Source organism: Bombus vancouverensis, chromosome 3 (genome assembly GCF_051014615.1).
Source record: "Bombus vancouverensis nearcticus chromosome 3, iyBomVanc1_principal, whole genome shotgun sequence".
Lineage (NCBI taxonomy): Eukaryota > Metazoa > Arthropoda > Insecta > Hymenoptera > Apidae > Bombus > Bombus vancouverensis.
Genome location: NC_134913.1, coordinates 9,626,834 through 9,641,104, shown reverse-complemented (window position 1 = coordinate 9,641,104; position 14,271 = coordinate 9,626,834). Strand labels below are relative to the sequence as shown.

Here is a 14,271-nt window from a genome sequence, read left to right as displayed (position 1 = left end):
CATTAAGAAAGTGACATGACAAATTCTTTTATCGACGAAAAAATGACACACTCATAAGTTATCCGCGATAAGCTGTAAACCATATAGGTATTAGATACGCGGGACTTCCTGCACATTATCTATCTACATCACTCAAACTGGTTGCACTCCTGTAACGTGACAAAACATTAACCATAAGTTGTCATTTCTGTTACCATATACCGATATGTTCTGACATCTGTAAAATTGCTGTATTGCGCGACTGCGTATGTTAATTTATACGTAATTACAAATTAAACTGCATTAGAACGTATAGTATATACAAATAAATTGCTATTCATTAAATGTATGATATTTTTTTGTCTTTTCGATTTTGATCTGTTACAATCTGTATGTTTTCTTAGAGAGGTCGCCACAAAATATAAAAAATCCAGCTATTCTATAATCGGACCGTTTGAAATACACAAATATAATCATAAAATTAATATATTCCAATATAAATATCTGACTCTGTAATATTCATTTAGAAAATGGATATTTTTAATAAATATAGAAATAAATATTGAATAAACATTTATTTCATAAAATTGAAACAGATGGCGCGGTAGGATCTTTTAGTATGAAATGATGGCGTTAGTGGCGCAACCATATAGTAACCTAACTTACTATAAACAAAACATTACAAGTGCAGTGATAGACATTGTATCATAACTTGTGTGTTGAGAGGTTAAAATTATATTAGGAAAATATAATGTTGAAATCAATTTTAGTAGAAGAATGTACTCGTACCAAATTAGCACCATCGTTAGAAAAAGTATTAAACGATTTAGACAGAGAATCCACGCATCACGATTATATTGTTGCTTTAATAATAGTATTGTTAGCAGAGGCTGGCTTTTATTTGTCATCGTCATATAGTGACCGGCCACAATGGTACGCATTATCATCGATAGCGTGTATTTTTTAGTCATCAATTGTATTATTGTGTGTTATAAAATGCATCTGTCACAGTCCAAAACTACTCTATATACCAAAAAGTTGGAAATCGCGAGACACGGGAATATATGAAATGTATTTTCAACTAGAAAGTGTTCCTGATGTAGAATGCAAACTAGTTGTAGTCCCTCTGGGAGACACATTGATTTTGAATTTTTTTCCCCTTATGGATGGAAAAACGACCTACAGTATAAGTGTACAGACTCTGAAGTATGTTAATCCTTACTCGAGTGATCTTTGTGGACGGTACATGAATCTTAAAGCAATATCTCACAGGTATAATAAATTTATAGCTATGTTGATTATTTAAAAAGGATTATATTTGTTCTTATTAAATTGTTTAATAGGTTTAAGGATCAACTGTCTACACCAGTGCGTAAAGATCTATTTATCAAAGCTGGTGTAATGGGTCCTAGTCTTCAAACTATTCCAATTGAGTTGAAGTTCAGAATTTTAAGACTGCTAGATGCCTATAGTGTAACAAAGATGGCACAGTGTTGTAGAGAATTCCGTGATATATGCTCAGAATCACAATTATGGAAGGATTTACTATATAGGGATTTTCCAGGATGTTACCGTACAGTATCAAATGGCAAAGACTGCTATCGTTTTAGGTACAAAAACAAAAAACTACTTAAACGGTTAAACCTTTAACTATTTAAAAGAGCAAGGGAAAAAGCACAAGTCATGCATGACAAGGGCAATGTTTTAAAATGATGTAATAAATATTTTTAATTTATTATACTTTGTATTTTGTAAAATATGTTTGTAAAAAATTCATGATGTTATAAACACAGTTGTGAAAAACATGTGTGAAAAAAAATAAATTATAAATTAAAAAGTCCTGTAATACTAAGGTTATTTATAAATACTAGGACGTTTAACATTAATTTATTATAATTATTGAATTATATAACAGGTATATGTGATATTTCCAAATGCTTATGTTTATTTGTTCAACCTCGTTTCTATATAATAATTTGATAATACTTGAACTTTTACTTATGTATAGCATTCACATGTATTTAAAGATTATAACTTCACGGTTTGATTATCTTGGATGCATCGTTGCACAGATATGAGTTTCATAAGTGCAATTTACAGATTATCACTGAACTGTTGTTCCAAGGAACTAATTCCCGAAACATATCGGAAAAACTATGTTGCTGGCCGTAATTACCGCAAGAAGGTTTTATTTCAATTTTCGATAAAGTATAATTTGAACTAATCAATCAATCACAACACAAATAGTCCTAGTACCATTAACTAACTATAGGATAGACCTGGCATTATATAGAATTTCGTGTCTAGCTATAAAAAACGCAAGAAGATTTTCTATGAGAATTGTTTCACTTAACAGGAGAAAGTTAATATAATATCTAAATATTTTGAAAAATTGAAATCATCTATCGTGATTAGGAAATTTCAACATCAAAGTAGTTTTTTAAAATGGAAGTACATATTTTTATTGTTACAAATTTTTATTCTAAGCAAGCAGATGAGCAGTGTGATATAATTTCCAGCATGAGTATATTTCTAATGACATAATGTATACAAGCATGCAATCCTACTATTAGAAATAAAAATTTGCCGAATGGTAATCGTTTATTTACATTAAGGATTAGATCGATAGATGGCGAAAATCTGTATTTAAAATTTGTTTCTTTAATTACATATTGCATATGCCTATCATATAAGTAGTTAAGACTAAAATGCACGCCTTCCAGGGCATTGCACGTCAAGTTCACTTGTTAACGAGTAACTGTAGTACAGACTAAATTAACTAAGATATTTATGGGAATGTTTTGCGATCTACACTGAATTACAGAGAGCATAGTTCTTAGTTTCATATCGTGTTCTAAAGATTAATTTGTTGATATAAAAACATGATTGTAAAGATTAATCTTTGGAAAACAATGTTAATTACCAGGTCTCACCACGAGGAGGTGACTACGCATACGAGACCCACCCTGGACCCCTAATCCCATTGATTGGAAATTGAATATCTTGAAAAAGCTTGTGGCATTTACACAAGCTTGAGTTTAGTATGATATCTACTGATATACGTGAGCATAAAGATTGTTCTTAAAATGTATTGCACAAATTCAGACTCTCTAAAATATATATCCTATATACATAGATATATGTATATAATATGTATATATACGTAATATTATATCACATTATTAACTACAATTTAATATATAGTTTATTAAAGAGAGTAGACTAGAATATATATATGAAAATTCTTAAGAACACTTGTATTATATTTGAATTTCAAATAATTTTATTCTTTATGTTCTCAGGAACACGGAATACTACAGCTTACAGTAGTCGATTGAAATCCACTAATTGTAAGAAAAATAAGTGAGAAGCATGCATACGAAGGTAGATTATTGTGACGTAAACTATTGAAAAATATTAATTATCAAGACCTACCCTGCACGAGTGTGATGACACTCGCTGCAATGAATGGCTTTTCAGTTTAAAATTGAGGTCGCATTTCAGTTCAGATTATCATCTTTGAATCTTTAACCAATCACCGAAGAAACCAAACCACGCGACTCACCGTCGTAGAATTGGAAATTAGTTGCAACAAATTCTTTGCTCAAGTCTATGAACGTTGTTTCTTTTCTTCTCAAATCCTTCTATCGGTTTTATAATGGACACGCTTTGGTGGCAGAAAGAAACAGAACAGAAAATAAATTATTAAAATATTAAAAGTGTTTTGAAATGTTATAGAAACAGAATAATTATTTCATTGTTATAAGGAATTTATTAAAATTGTTAAATAATGTTTAAAGGTAGTGAATAATTAAATTAATGATTTTATGTTGTTATAAACAGATCTTTAAAATTGTTAAGTAATGTTTGAAAATATTATTGAAATAAAATAATTTATTGACAATGTTAAATAATATTTAGGAATGTTATAGAAATGAATCCGTGATTTCATTGCTATAAATAAAGTATTAGAAATGTTAGATATCGCCCAGCTTACGATAATATAAGTTTCCGTGTTGTCGATGTGTACGCTGCGAAGGTTCAGGTAGTAGTAACGATCTCCCGCTGTAGTATCACTCAAAGTCATCGTGAATGTTTGGAGAAAGGGCAAAACTTTCGATACGTCGAAATCTGATTTTCCTATTATAGCAATCAATAATTTTTAGATTATTACTACACATTTATACTTTCGGCGATTTATTGTAATAATTAACATTATAATTTACATATTTATTGCAAGTTACAACTACATTTAAAGTTTCATGTCATTAGTTTTTCACCTGTAATTATATTAATATTATATTAAATGCTAGTTTATGATGGAAATAATTATGTTATAAAAATGAAGTTGACCAGTTATCGTCAATCATGCATGGCCACGGTAAATGTACATATGGGTGGGGCAGATAAAAATATTACAAGTTGTTTTCTTCGAAGCCATTGCAGATATCAACTTGACATTTTTTGGTGTTAAATAGTACAGAGGGGTTAACACTAGGCTGTAAGATATTGTGCGGGTGAGTCTTTTGGAAATGAAAGGGATGTTACCCCATTCTTTTTTAATAGGGTGACATTAATTTATCGATATTCGGACAGATGTTATCAAATCTAACAACTTTTACCGAAGGGGGTTTTTTTTACTTTACATAGTTAAAGAGTTATAGCGGAAAATACCTTACGTAAGGAGAGTTTCGTGACGATGTGGAAAGATATCAAAAGAAATATATTATGCTTTGAAAACACGCATCTATTCTTGTGATAATAGCTTTGCCAATATTTGATAACATTATTGGAATTATAGATTTACATGCGGTCTGAATTCATCTTTTAATATGAGGCTGATGGAAGGAGAGTGAGAGAGTGCGTTTCGTCCCGGGACTACCGGTGGACTCGTCAGTAAGGCTATGCCCGGTAGTCCCTGCCTTAGACGTAGAGGGAGTCTCGCTAGGTGCGGTATTTCTATCAATCGCTCGTATATTCAACCCGCTAGCGAGTTAGACAGACAGACTCGTTGTCGCCGTAGCCCTCTAGTGTTGGCGGTTGGTACCCGCGGATCGCCCGGGAGGTGTTGCGCCGCGTTGATGCCTCGACCTGTCGGCGTCCTGTTGATACCGATCCGCCACACAGCCTCCCCCTAGCGCTATAGCGTGACCCCAAAGCTATATAGCGCGATACAAGTTAGAGGGAATGGCTCGTCGTCGATGATGGAAGGCTGATCGTCGTGGGGACGAGGTGGTTGTCGCCTCTGACGTGCTGCTGGAGGTGATGCCCATGAACTATTGCAATGGCTACCATTCACTTCCTGGCTTGTCGTCGGTGGTTGGCTCCTTTCCTGACTCCTTCACCGAAGGTGCGTGTTCGTTGTCGGTGGTCACCAATGAGGCTGATGGAAGGAGAGTGAGAGAGTGCGTTTCGTCCCGGGACTACCGGTGGACTCGTCAGTAAGGCTATGCCCGGTAGTCCCTGCCTTAGACGTAGAGGGAGTCTCGCTAGGTGCGGTATTTCTATCAATCGCTCGTATATTCAACCCGCTAGCGAGTTAGACAGACAGACTCGTTGTCGTCGTAGCCCTCTAGTGTTGGCGGTTGGTACCCGCGGATCGCCCGGGAGGTGTTGCGCCGCGTTGATGCCTCGACCTGTCGGCGTCCTGTTGATACCGATCCGCCACAAATATCTTTTTTCATATCCTTTTTCATAGTCAGTGTCGTTGCAATCACTTTTTCCTTTACATAGCTCAATAAAAAATAATCAACTGACGTTAAATTAGGTGACCTATTTGAGAAATAATTTTCAAAGCAGAATAAATTTTTTTTAATGTTTCCCGACACCTTCGTGGAACTTTCCTTGCATAAGATATTTTCTTGCATAAGATAAAAAGAAATGGGAATAGTACATATTTCTGCCTTAAGAAAGTCACCCTCACAATATCTTACACTGTGAGATGCTAGCCTCTTTGTACCATTTAAGTTCGAAAACTTCAAAGTTTAAAAACCTCAAGTTGATATCTGTAATGGTTTCGGGGAAAATAGCCTATACTTAACACTTTATCTGGTCCACACTGTATAAAAATTCTACTTGGTATGAAATAAAAATTACAATACAAATCTTCCAAGGAGGAAAGTAATGATATATTATTTAAACTTTAGACTTTTAGATTTTTCAGAGTGTTATTATAAGCTCCGAATTTTTATTATTTACCATAATACTTTATACTAATTTATAAAGTTTTTAACTTATTTAAGCGTATACCGTCGTCCAACAATTATGTAGTAAATATGTATATGAATCTACTATGTTTACACGAATATAATTCTGCTTTATGTCATATAAGACTACGTTAAAGCATTACTTTACTTTAATTATTAATTTAAGTTATCTTCTTATTTTGATTTATTTAACAAGATTGGAACATTATATCTATTACTGACTCTAATCGTAAGCAAAAAAAAAAAACAAAAAAAATAGGTAAATACAATACGTTATAAGCATGGTAGCTTCTATTCAAAATTATCTTTTTATCAACCGCTCTCCATTCAGTTTGTATAACGATGAACAGAAATGCTATAGGCATACAGCATTCTTTATTTTGCAATTACGAAATGTCCTGTTCTATAGTGTATTTGTAGTTTCATACAAGAATTAGGTTTTGATTCAAACCATTACTATACTTAATTGATAATGTCGTGTGCGACACGAAAATGATAAGAAATCAGGTGATCCTGAAACGTGAAGTACAAAAAAGCATTGTCAGATTTATTCTCATCTGTACTAATACACATGTAGTTCACTTATAAGTTAATAACTGAAATCTAGTCTAGATTCCAGATCACCTGGAAACCTCGACGAGAATTTTGAATAGTCTAGACTACATTGTAGAACGCGTGAAATCGGTAATCTCTAACAGATACTTTATCGATGATACACAAAGAAGTGTTAATCAAATAAAATTATGTATATAGAAGATTTTTCTTAAATAAATATTTTTGAAGATCCAGTATAAACATGTGCAAAGTTCTTGTCTTCATACGCCTCTAATCTTTACTCTCAAATATTTATATAAAATTTTCAAACATTTGTTTCAAATAGAATTAATTATATTTTTTTAAATATTCTTTAATTATTCTTGATTTTATAGCATCATTCCTTTAATTACATCCTTACTGTCATTTGAATTAAATTTTTTCCAATTAATTATAGAAATTTATAATGTTCGTAAATTATTTTTCAGCAGAAGAGATAACGAAGCCAACGCTGAGCAACGATGATACCCAAAATGAGGAAACGACGACACAGAGTAATGGTGATACCGGTGAGTGATAACCAAGGCAACAACTGTTTCGCTCTTGCTCTACTGTGTTTCACTTCTGGTCGATACGTCAGATGGAAGCACACCTGGTTGCACCTATCGATCTGGTGTATCAGCAATGAAAATTTGTCTTTGTACACCGTGGAAACTAGCGGCGGTTTACAACAAAATGGAAACGATCGCCTTCATTGTAGTTTATAATATTATTATAGTCAATACGCAATCAATTAATTACGCGGCAACTCTTAACGCGAGATCATGCTTATCATTAACAATCCCCGATATGAGCTTCGATTTGTCATTATGCAAGTGGGAATAAATAATTTGCCACGTGCATCGACGCTTCATATGTTTAAAATGCAACTCTGTTATTGTTGAAAAGCAGACTGTTGCATCTCCGACGCTAGATAAAGCTACAGAGATTGATACATCCGTCCATCAAACATTGATTATCTATCTATCTTGTACTTTTTACAAGGGCACGTTAAAAAACACGTGAATTTTTATTATAAACTCGTTCGAATTTATTTTGACATAAAGTATTCGGTTCGGAGAATAAAATTAAAAATTAGAAAGACGGAATCTTCAAGATGTTGGAAGACTTTCTTCACGATGTTTCATAAAAATGTTAGAATCGCCGCAAGGAGATGAGAATTTTTATTACAAACTCCTTCGAGTTTATTTAAACGAAAAATATTTGTTTTGGAGGATAGAACTAGAACTAAGGGTCGTCGAGATGTTGGAGTAGAATAGGATGTTGGAAAATCTTCTTCGTGATATTCCTTAGTAGCTGTTTGAGGGATTTGGTTGATCGCAGTTAGAATCTACTTCATGAAATAAGATATCATTTCTGGATTCGTGATTTTTATGAGTAGGGATGCAAAGTCCTTGCAAGTACGCAAAATCTTAGTGATTACCTATCGATTCAAACTTTCATATTTTTTTCGAAATGGTGCGGATTTTACACTTTTGTCAATTGTAACTCTTATTGAAAGCGTATAGATATCCATATCTTTTTGCTTCTGGACACCATGTTTATAAAATTTCCTCTTTGTCTCGATTGATGGTACAGTATAATATTATACTGAAATATTGAAGCTTTTCTTGAATTCATCGAACGTCTCTAATTGAACTATATAATTTTTATATAAAAAATTTTGCAAACATTCACACGACAAATTTTAAACGTTCATAAATTTTACACCACGAATTTTAAACACTCACAAATGTCATATTACATAGAAATATTTGTTTTAATCATAATCTTTGAAATATTAATATGTCTTGAAATTTTAATTCTAAGTAAATATTTTACTTTCAACATAAAATAGTGAAATACAGAAAGATATCTGCTTTACATTTCTTCTTGTAAACCGTAAACCACTCTGTTCTCTCCAACGGATTTTTTCGTTTTTATTTCCAATAAAAAGAAGGAGAAAGCTTCGATTTTGACACAACAACGCTATTATTCGCTGGTTGATGTCCGTGACGTTGTACATCGTTAATCCGCGAAATGCAGTTAGGCAAGTGGATTCACATGTTCCACGCGATCCCACAAATTCGAAGGCTGAGTTCGATCGTTAGATACAGGATGGTTGATAATTGTTATTACGCTGCCGTTACGCTGTCAAATCGCAGTTGGAAAATGATTGAAACATTTCTGTAGATTGGCTTTGTCGTATGCAGCCTATAATAAATGTGTCTTGTCGTTTCGACGCTCGATTTGTGTCCGTTAATTTTGCAAAATCGGAGTAAGGATTAAATTGGAAAACGGATAACTGATTCGAATGTCTGCGCAATATATGAGATTTCGGGATTAATTTATTATTATAGTTTTCATTCGTAGAATTTGATTTCGCTACGGTCTTTCGTCAAAGCGAATATTTTATTTTCCATTTTCTTTGACGTTAATACGTAACGATGAGTGTTCGTTAATTTTATCAAAGAATAATATATAAAGAACCGCACATGTAATTTTTATTAGAAACTGTGAAAGCCCAAGGAACATTCGATGAATTGTAAACAAAAAAATTTGTTTGTTGCTAAATAATTGGAAGAAGTTCTATTTCAAACCGATTTGCTGAAAAGTTTACTTTGCTTAGTTGCGCCACTTTTTCAGCAAACCTACGATATAGTTCCAACAGTGTTACAGCAAACAGACATCAATATACAATTTCCCAGTAAAAATTTCCCTACTAACGATTTTCCGTCTGTTCTATTTAATTCTCACTAATCCACTCTCTGATGGCAGAAAGAAAATCAAAAAGAGGAAGGTGATAGGTGTTTCAATATTTATACGATTCCGTCGCGCCGTCACGTACGAGCGATTTATCGTTGTCCCGTCTTCCGTTTCTATCCCGAACTGTTCCGCGCCGCTGCGAGCGGCGTGACTTCTAATATTCTTCCCTTCTTCGACACAGCTTAACGAACTGGGAAGTTTTGGCACAGAACCGTCGAATAAACCTAGTCGAGCGTAATAGCCAACGATGTTCGCCACCGTAGCCCCGTTTCGCGACATTTTCGATCCTGGATTCTCATTTATTGTTAGTTTCAGTCTAAAGGTAATTAAGGGAAAAAGGAAAAAGAAGAAACAATCTCCTTTCTCACCATTACGAACAGTCGTCGATTCATAGGATGCATCGCGTTGCCGAACGATGCCGATGCGAATAAATAGCGGGCAATTAAGCTGGCAGATTCGCGTGCGAGTTTTAATTATCGTCGTACCTAAACGCTCGCCACCGCGGCACCGATTAAAACGTTTGCCCTGCACTCGACTATTTTTCTTCAATTAGAGATTCAACTGTGAGCGCGATAATAATTAATAACGGCGAGGCGGGGTTGTTAACGCACGAATTTAGGACGAACCGCGCTGTAAGGTCGCCTAGGGGAACTGGGTCATAGCAGGTGGCGACTCGCAGAATGGGAACATCAGCAAAGGGAGAGGGAGAGAGGAAGAGACAAAAAGAGGACGTGGAAGAGTGCACTTTTCAAAATCGGCCGCTAAACGTTTCGTTTCCGTGCTTGGGGAAGATGCACCCTCTCTCGCTGTTTTGTACAGCCTATGACTATCTTCTTTCCTGCCACCTCGTTCGCTCCATTTATCCTTCATCCGCAATATTCTACGCTAGCTTCGCTCTTCCTATTCCTCTTTCCCTCTTTACTTTCCCGCTTCTCTACACCACGCTGTCTCTCTGCTCCACTCCAAAACGCAGAATTTTATAGCTTAAAATTCGAACAATCCGGAAGAACACGAGGGAAATGTCAACCGGAAAATTGTCATTTAAAAAAATAAAGCGAAAACGTAGCTCGCGACGTTTATAGTATATAGCGAGGCCTCTCGGAAACGGGACAACAACACGTCGCTGGAGCATTCGTATTCCGGAATCGGGACTCGTTCACGGTTAGCTGGTGTGCGCTACTATGTCGTATGCGTATTTCGAAGCCCGGTAGCGGGCTTAAGCTTGCGCTGTTTCGCCTTCCTCTTTCTCTCTCTCTCCCTGTTGCACCGCCCCCTTATCCTCTCGCTTGCTCTGACAGCCTGGCCAACCCTCTTTGTCGCTCGAGCGCGGATGTCGGCGTTCTCTGTTCTCCGGGTTGCTCCCTGGCTCTCTCTCATCCCCAGTGCGCGCATCGAACCCGTCCTGGACGAAAGTCCTTCCCGCTCCGTCGCGCGTACCACGCACGTTTCTTTGTGATCGAACCCTTCACGACCTACTCGATCGACGATCATCGTGACACGCGTGCACGGCCCATTCTCCGCCCTCGTAGATCCTATAGATCGCCTCCCGTCGGATCATCCTGTCGTCGCCTTGATCTCGTTCGGAATTTCCGATTTGTGGCGAATCATCGGACGCGCGCGTGCATCTGAAATCGCGTGTGGTGTGATCGACGTGGCTCGATCGAAGGTTTTTGCGTAACCACTGCAAGTGAAAGGAAGATTGTTGGCTCGAGAAGGGTGACGAGGCTGAGCTGGTCTTGCGAACCTGGACTAAGTGCGTGGTAAATATGTTGATAAGTTCACTCGTGCGGATTGCAAGTTTGGAATCGTGGAACGACTCGAAGTCGAGAGATCGAGAAATAGAGGGTCCCTTAACTCGACCGCTCTATGCGAGCCTTTGTCTTCGTCATTACGGATTGTCTTCCGGAAAAGGTTCACTTCGCGTACAGTTTCGTCGAGCCCGATGCTTCACGTGGTCTCTCCCTGCGGATACTTTCAGTTCTTTCTTCAGTTCTCGTTTTTCGATTGTTTCGTTGGGAGTTAGGCAAGATTTGGTTACCTGAATGGGATAATTGAGATTTTAGGAACTGATATGAAGTTTTTTATTAAATTGCGAACAATAGCCTGTATCACGTAAGTTGATGAATTGATGCGATGTTTGCACCACGCAAACTTTAAAAGAAATATCGTGTTAATTGTAGGCACTGTGGTATTGCTGCTGATGTTTGATCTGCAATCTGATATTCAGTTTGCTCTGCAAATATCATATTTCCAAATTGCTTTGAATGATCGTATAATCCTGTGATGATTCGGGTACAAATATACAGACTGTTTGATAATAATGTTTAGCAATTTGCAAACGTATAATCTTTATCAAAAGATGATATAAAAATTTGAATTTATTAGAGATAATCGATTATGATTTACTAGATACTGATCAAGGCAGAAATTATTGGCACGAAAATGTATATGTTTTGTATTTGCAGAGCGTACAAAGAAAGACGAAAGCCAATAAGGGAATTTTACGTCGTTAAAGACAATTTCCTGCTTCCATATAAATTCCAGCACTCAAACTGCGAATCAATCTTTACTCGAACAAACTCATGCAGTTAATATACGGTCCATTATATCGCTTTTTCCTTTCACCATTTACGATATTATATAATCTATCGAATCGTACGATTTTTAGCAAGCAAATATTTAAATGTGCCTTTTGAAAGGAGTTCGTACTTCCCCTATGATTCGTCTCGTTTATCATAAACGAATAATACAGCAAATATTGAAATGTATCTCTTGGCAAGAACCTACATTCTCTATATCATTTATCTTATTTATCACGAACGATGTAATTCAAATTCTGCCGCATACTTTGTACCGATAACAATATTGAAATAAATTTATAAAATTAAAAATTGATTGATCTCAGGAAAGAATAGATTGATAAAACATACGCTGCGATACTTTAGATTATTCTTTCTTTCTTTAATTGACGTATCTAAAAGATCACTTCGTTCTTGGAGATTACGTGATCATTTTGGTTATCCAATCGCTGTGTTATAAATATATTTTAGAAAAGATAGCGTATTTTATATAAATATATCTTACACAAGAAATAATTCAAATTCGCAAAAATACGTCGCTATAGATTAACAAAATTCCGTCACAAAATACCATAAATTGTCTACCTTCACAATTTTGATAGCTCTAGTATCAGAGAATAAAGTTCTAAAGTACGAAACTAATGGCACAGAATGTTTTCCACGTCCAATATATCAACTGTCGCGGATTTCACGAAAGAAACATAAAGATACGCATTCCCGCTGTTTTTCATCACGCCGAAATAGTAATATCGATTTATTGCCGGCGGCGAGCGTGGTCGAGTCAATTTCAATTTCTTACGGACACGCAACGATAGCGCGGGCAGATTCCAATCGCAAACGGAAAATAAATTCTAGTAACGAACGAGTAAAGGTAACGGTGATCGCGAATCGAACCGGGAGACACGGATAAGCTTGGCCGTGGGGCCTCGTTATTAGCAGAGCAGTACTCTCGATTTATCTAAGGGAAAAACTCGTGGCCCTTCACCAACAAAGGCGCGGTTCAATCTCTGCTCGCAGTCCCTTCCTCTTTCCCTCGAGCGATCGATCAACCCGCGAGGCCCGACGTATTAATAGCCGCGGTATAAATTTACGTGTGCAGAAACGGACGAGCGTCGCGACGCGTAGAGACAGCCATCCTTCTTTTTTCTCTCTTTGCTCTTTACTCCTTTTCACTCGTTTTGTTTTATTCTCTCTTCGCTTTGTTGTTCAGACCGATACGCCGCCGGCTGGACCGTTTCGATGACGACATCTGATGCTCTTCGTGGCTGCGACGCGACGTGGGAAATATCGCCACCCTGCGATGTCAGTTCGATACATTACTCCCTTTGTTTTTTCATTCTAGAATGCCCAAGCTGTATTGTTTGCCACCATCAGGCAAATCTGCTTTCACTGAGACGAAAGTGAGTGGATGCTTTTGACTGAGTTTTTAGTTTACATTTAGGGGATCATCTTCTTTAGGGGTAGAGAAATAGGGGTGGCAAATGAGAAGAGGGCAAGCGAGGGCAATTTTGCTGAAACGATTTTTGTGTAGCGCCGTTGAGATTTTCGATGGAAATGGTGTGTAAACATTTTGCTACTTAATTAGGTATTAGGATGTTTCTTAATGATGTGAATGGTATTTGCATTTTCGTGGTACATTGTTTTAAGTAAATGAGAATTAAAGTAATTCAAAAGTGTTTGATAGTAATTATTCTCGGATAATAACTTGTCACATTTCAAGTAGAACAGAATTACAAACGTACCAAATTTGTAGAACAACTGTACTGTTTATAATTCGTGTTCCAAATTATTGTAGTACGCGTGTTAAGAAAAGGAAGTTCCGGTATATTGTGATGATACTGAGGTTTAATTTCGTAACAAAACGCTATAACGCTTCAACTTCTGCGCTGAACATTACCCGCCCTCTTCTTACACCTCTATCAAACAAGAGAGATAATTAGGGAGATAATTAGCCTTGCCTCTGGTAGATTATGATGCATAAAAACAGCTAAAATTTTGTCAGTGATTAGTAAAATGTTGAGCGTCAAATATACACAGTCCATAAAGCGTTCTTCGTCATTATATCTAAAAATATATAAAATGTGATCGATAAATGATATTTGTATGTTTAGTAATATTTTTAGAATTAATAAAAATCTTCGAAATAACGAACCAATACAATCGCCGTA

At 36.1% G+C, this 14,271-nt stretch overlaps 2 protein-coding genes across 3 annotated transcripts in view; both read left to right on the top strand.

Moving 5' to 3' along the window:
• Positions 1–14,271, top strand: part of LOC117165699 (phosphatase and actin regulator 2) — a 390,523-nt gene that overhangs the window by 1,200 nt on the left and 375,052 nt on the right. Inside the window, exon 2 of one of the 2 annotated variants that reach the window (XM_076628094.1) lies at positions 7,211–7,288. In XM_076628094.1, the coding sequence (XP_076484209.1) occupies positions 7,211–7,288 (78 nt within the window). Of the gene's footprint in view, positions 1–7,207; positions 7,289–14,271 lie in introns of both variants that reach the window. The other variant, XM_076628093.1, reaches the window with a different exon arrangement.
• LOC117165703 (F-box only protein 7) lies at positions 593–5,835 on the top strand. Its single transcript, XM_033349032.2, has 6 exons — positions 593–912; positions 991–1,251; positions 1,323–1,589; positions 2,080–2,164; positions 2,906–3,041; positions 3,282–5,835. The coding sequence occupies exons 1-5, from the start codon at positions 731–733 to the stop codon at positions 2,975–2,977; spliced, it is 867 nt and encodes a 288-aa protein (XP_033204923.1). The 5' UTR covers positions 593–730; the 3' UTR covers positions 2,978–3,041; positions 3,282–5,835.

Excerpts from the sequence above, each read along its gene's own strand:
- LOC117165703 (XM_033349032.2), top strand. The coding sequence starts at position 731 with ATGTTGAAATCAATTTTAGTAGAAGAATGTACTCGTACCAAATTAGCA. Across the intron at positions 1,252-1,322 it reads CTTAAAGCAATATCTCACAG|GTTTAAGGATCAACTGTCTA; the intron begins GTATAATAAATT and ends ATTGTTTAATAG. Across the intron at positions 1,590-2,079 it reads AAAGACTGCTATCGTTTTAG|ATTATCACTGAACTGTTGTT; the intron begins GTACAAAAACAA and ends TGCAATTTACAG.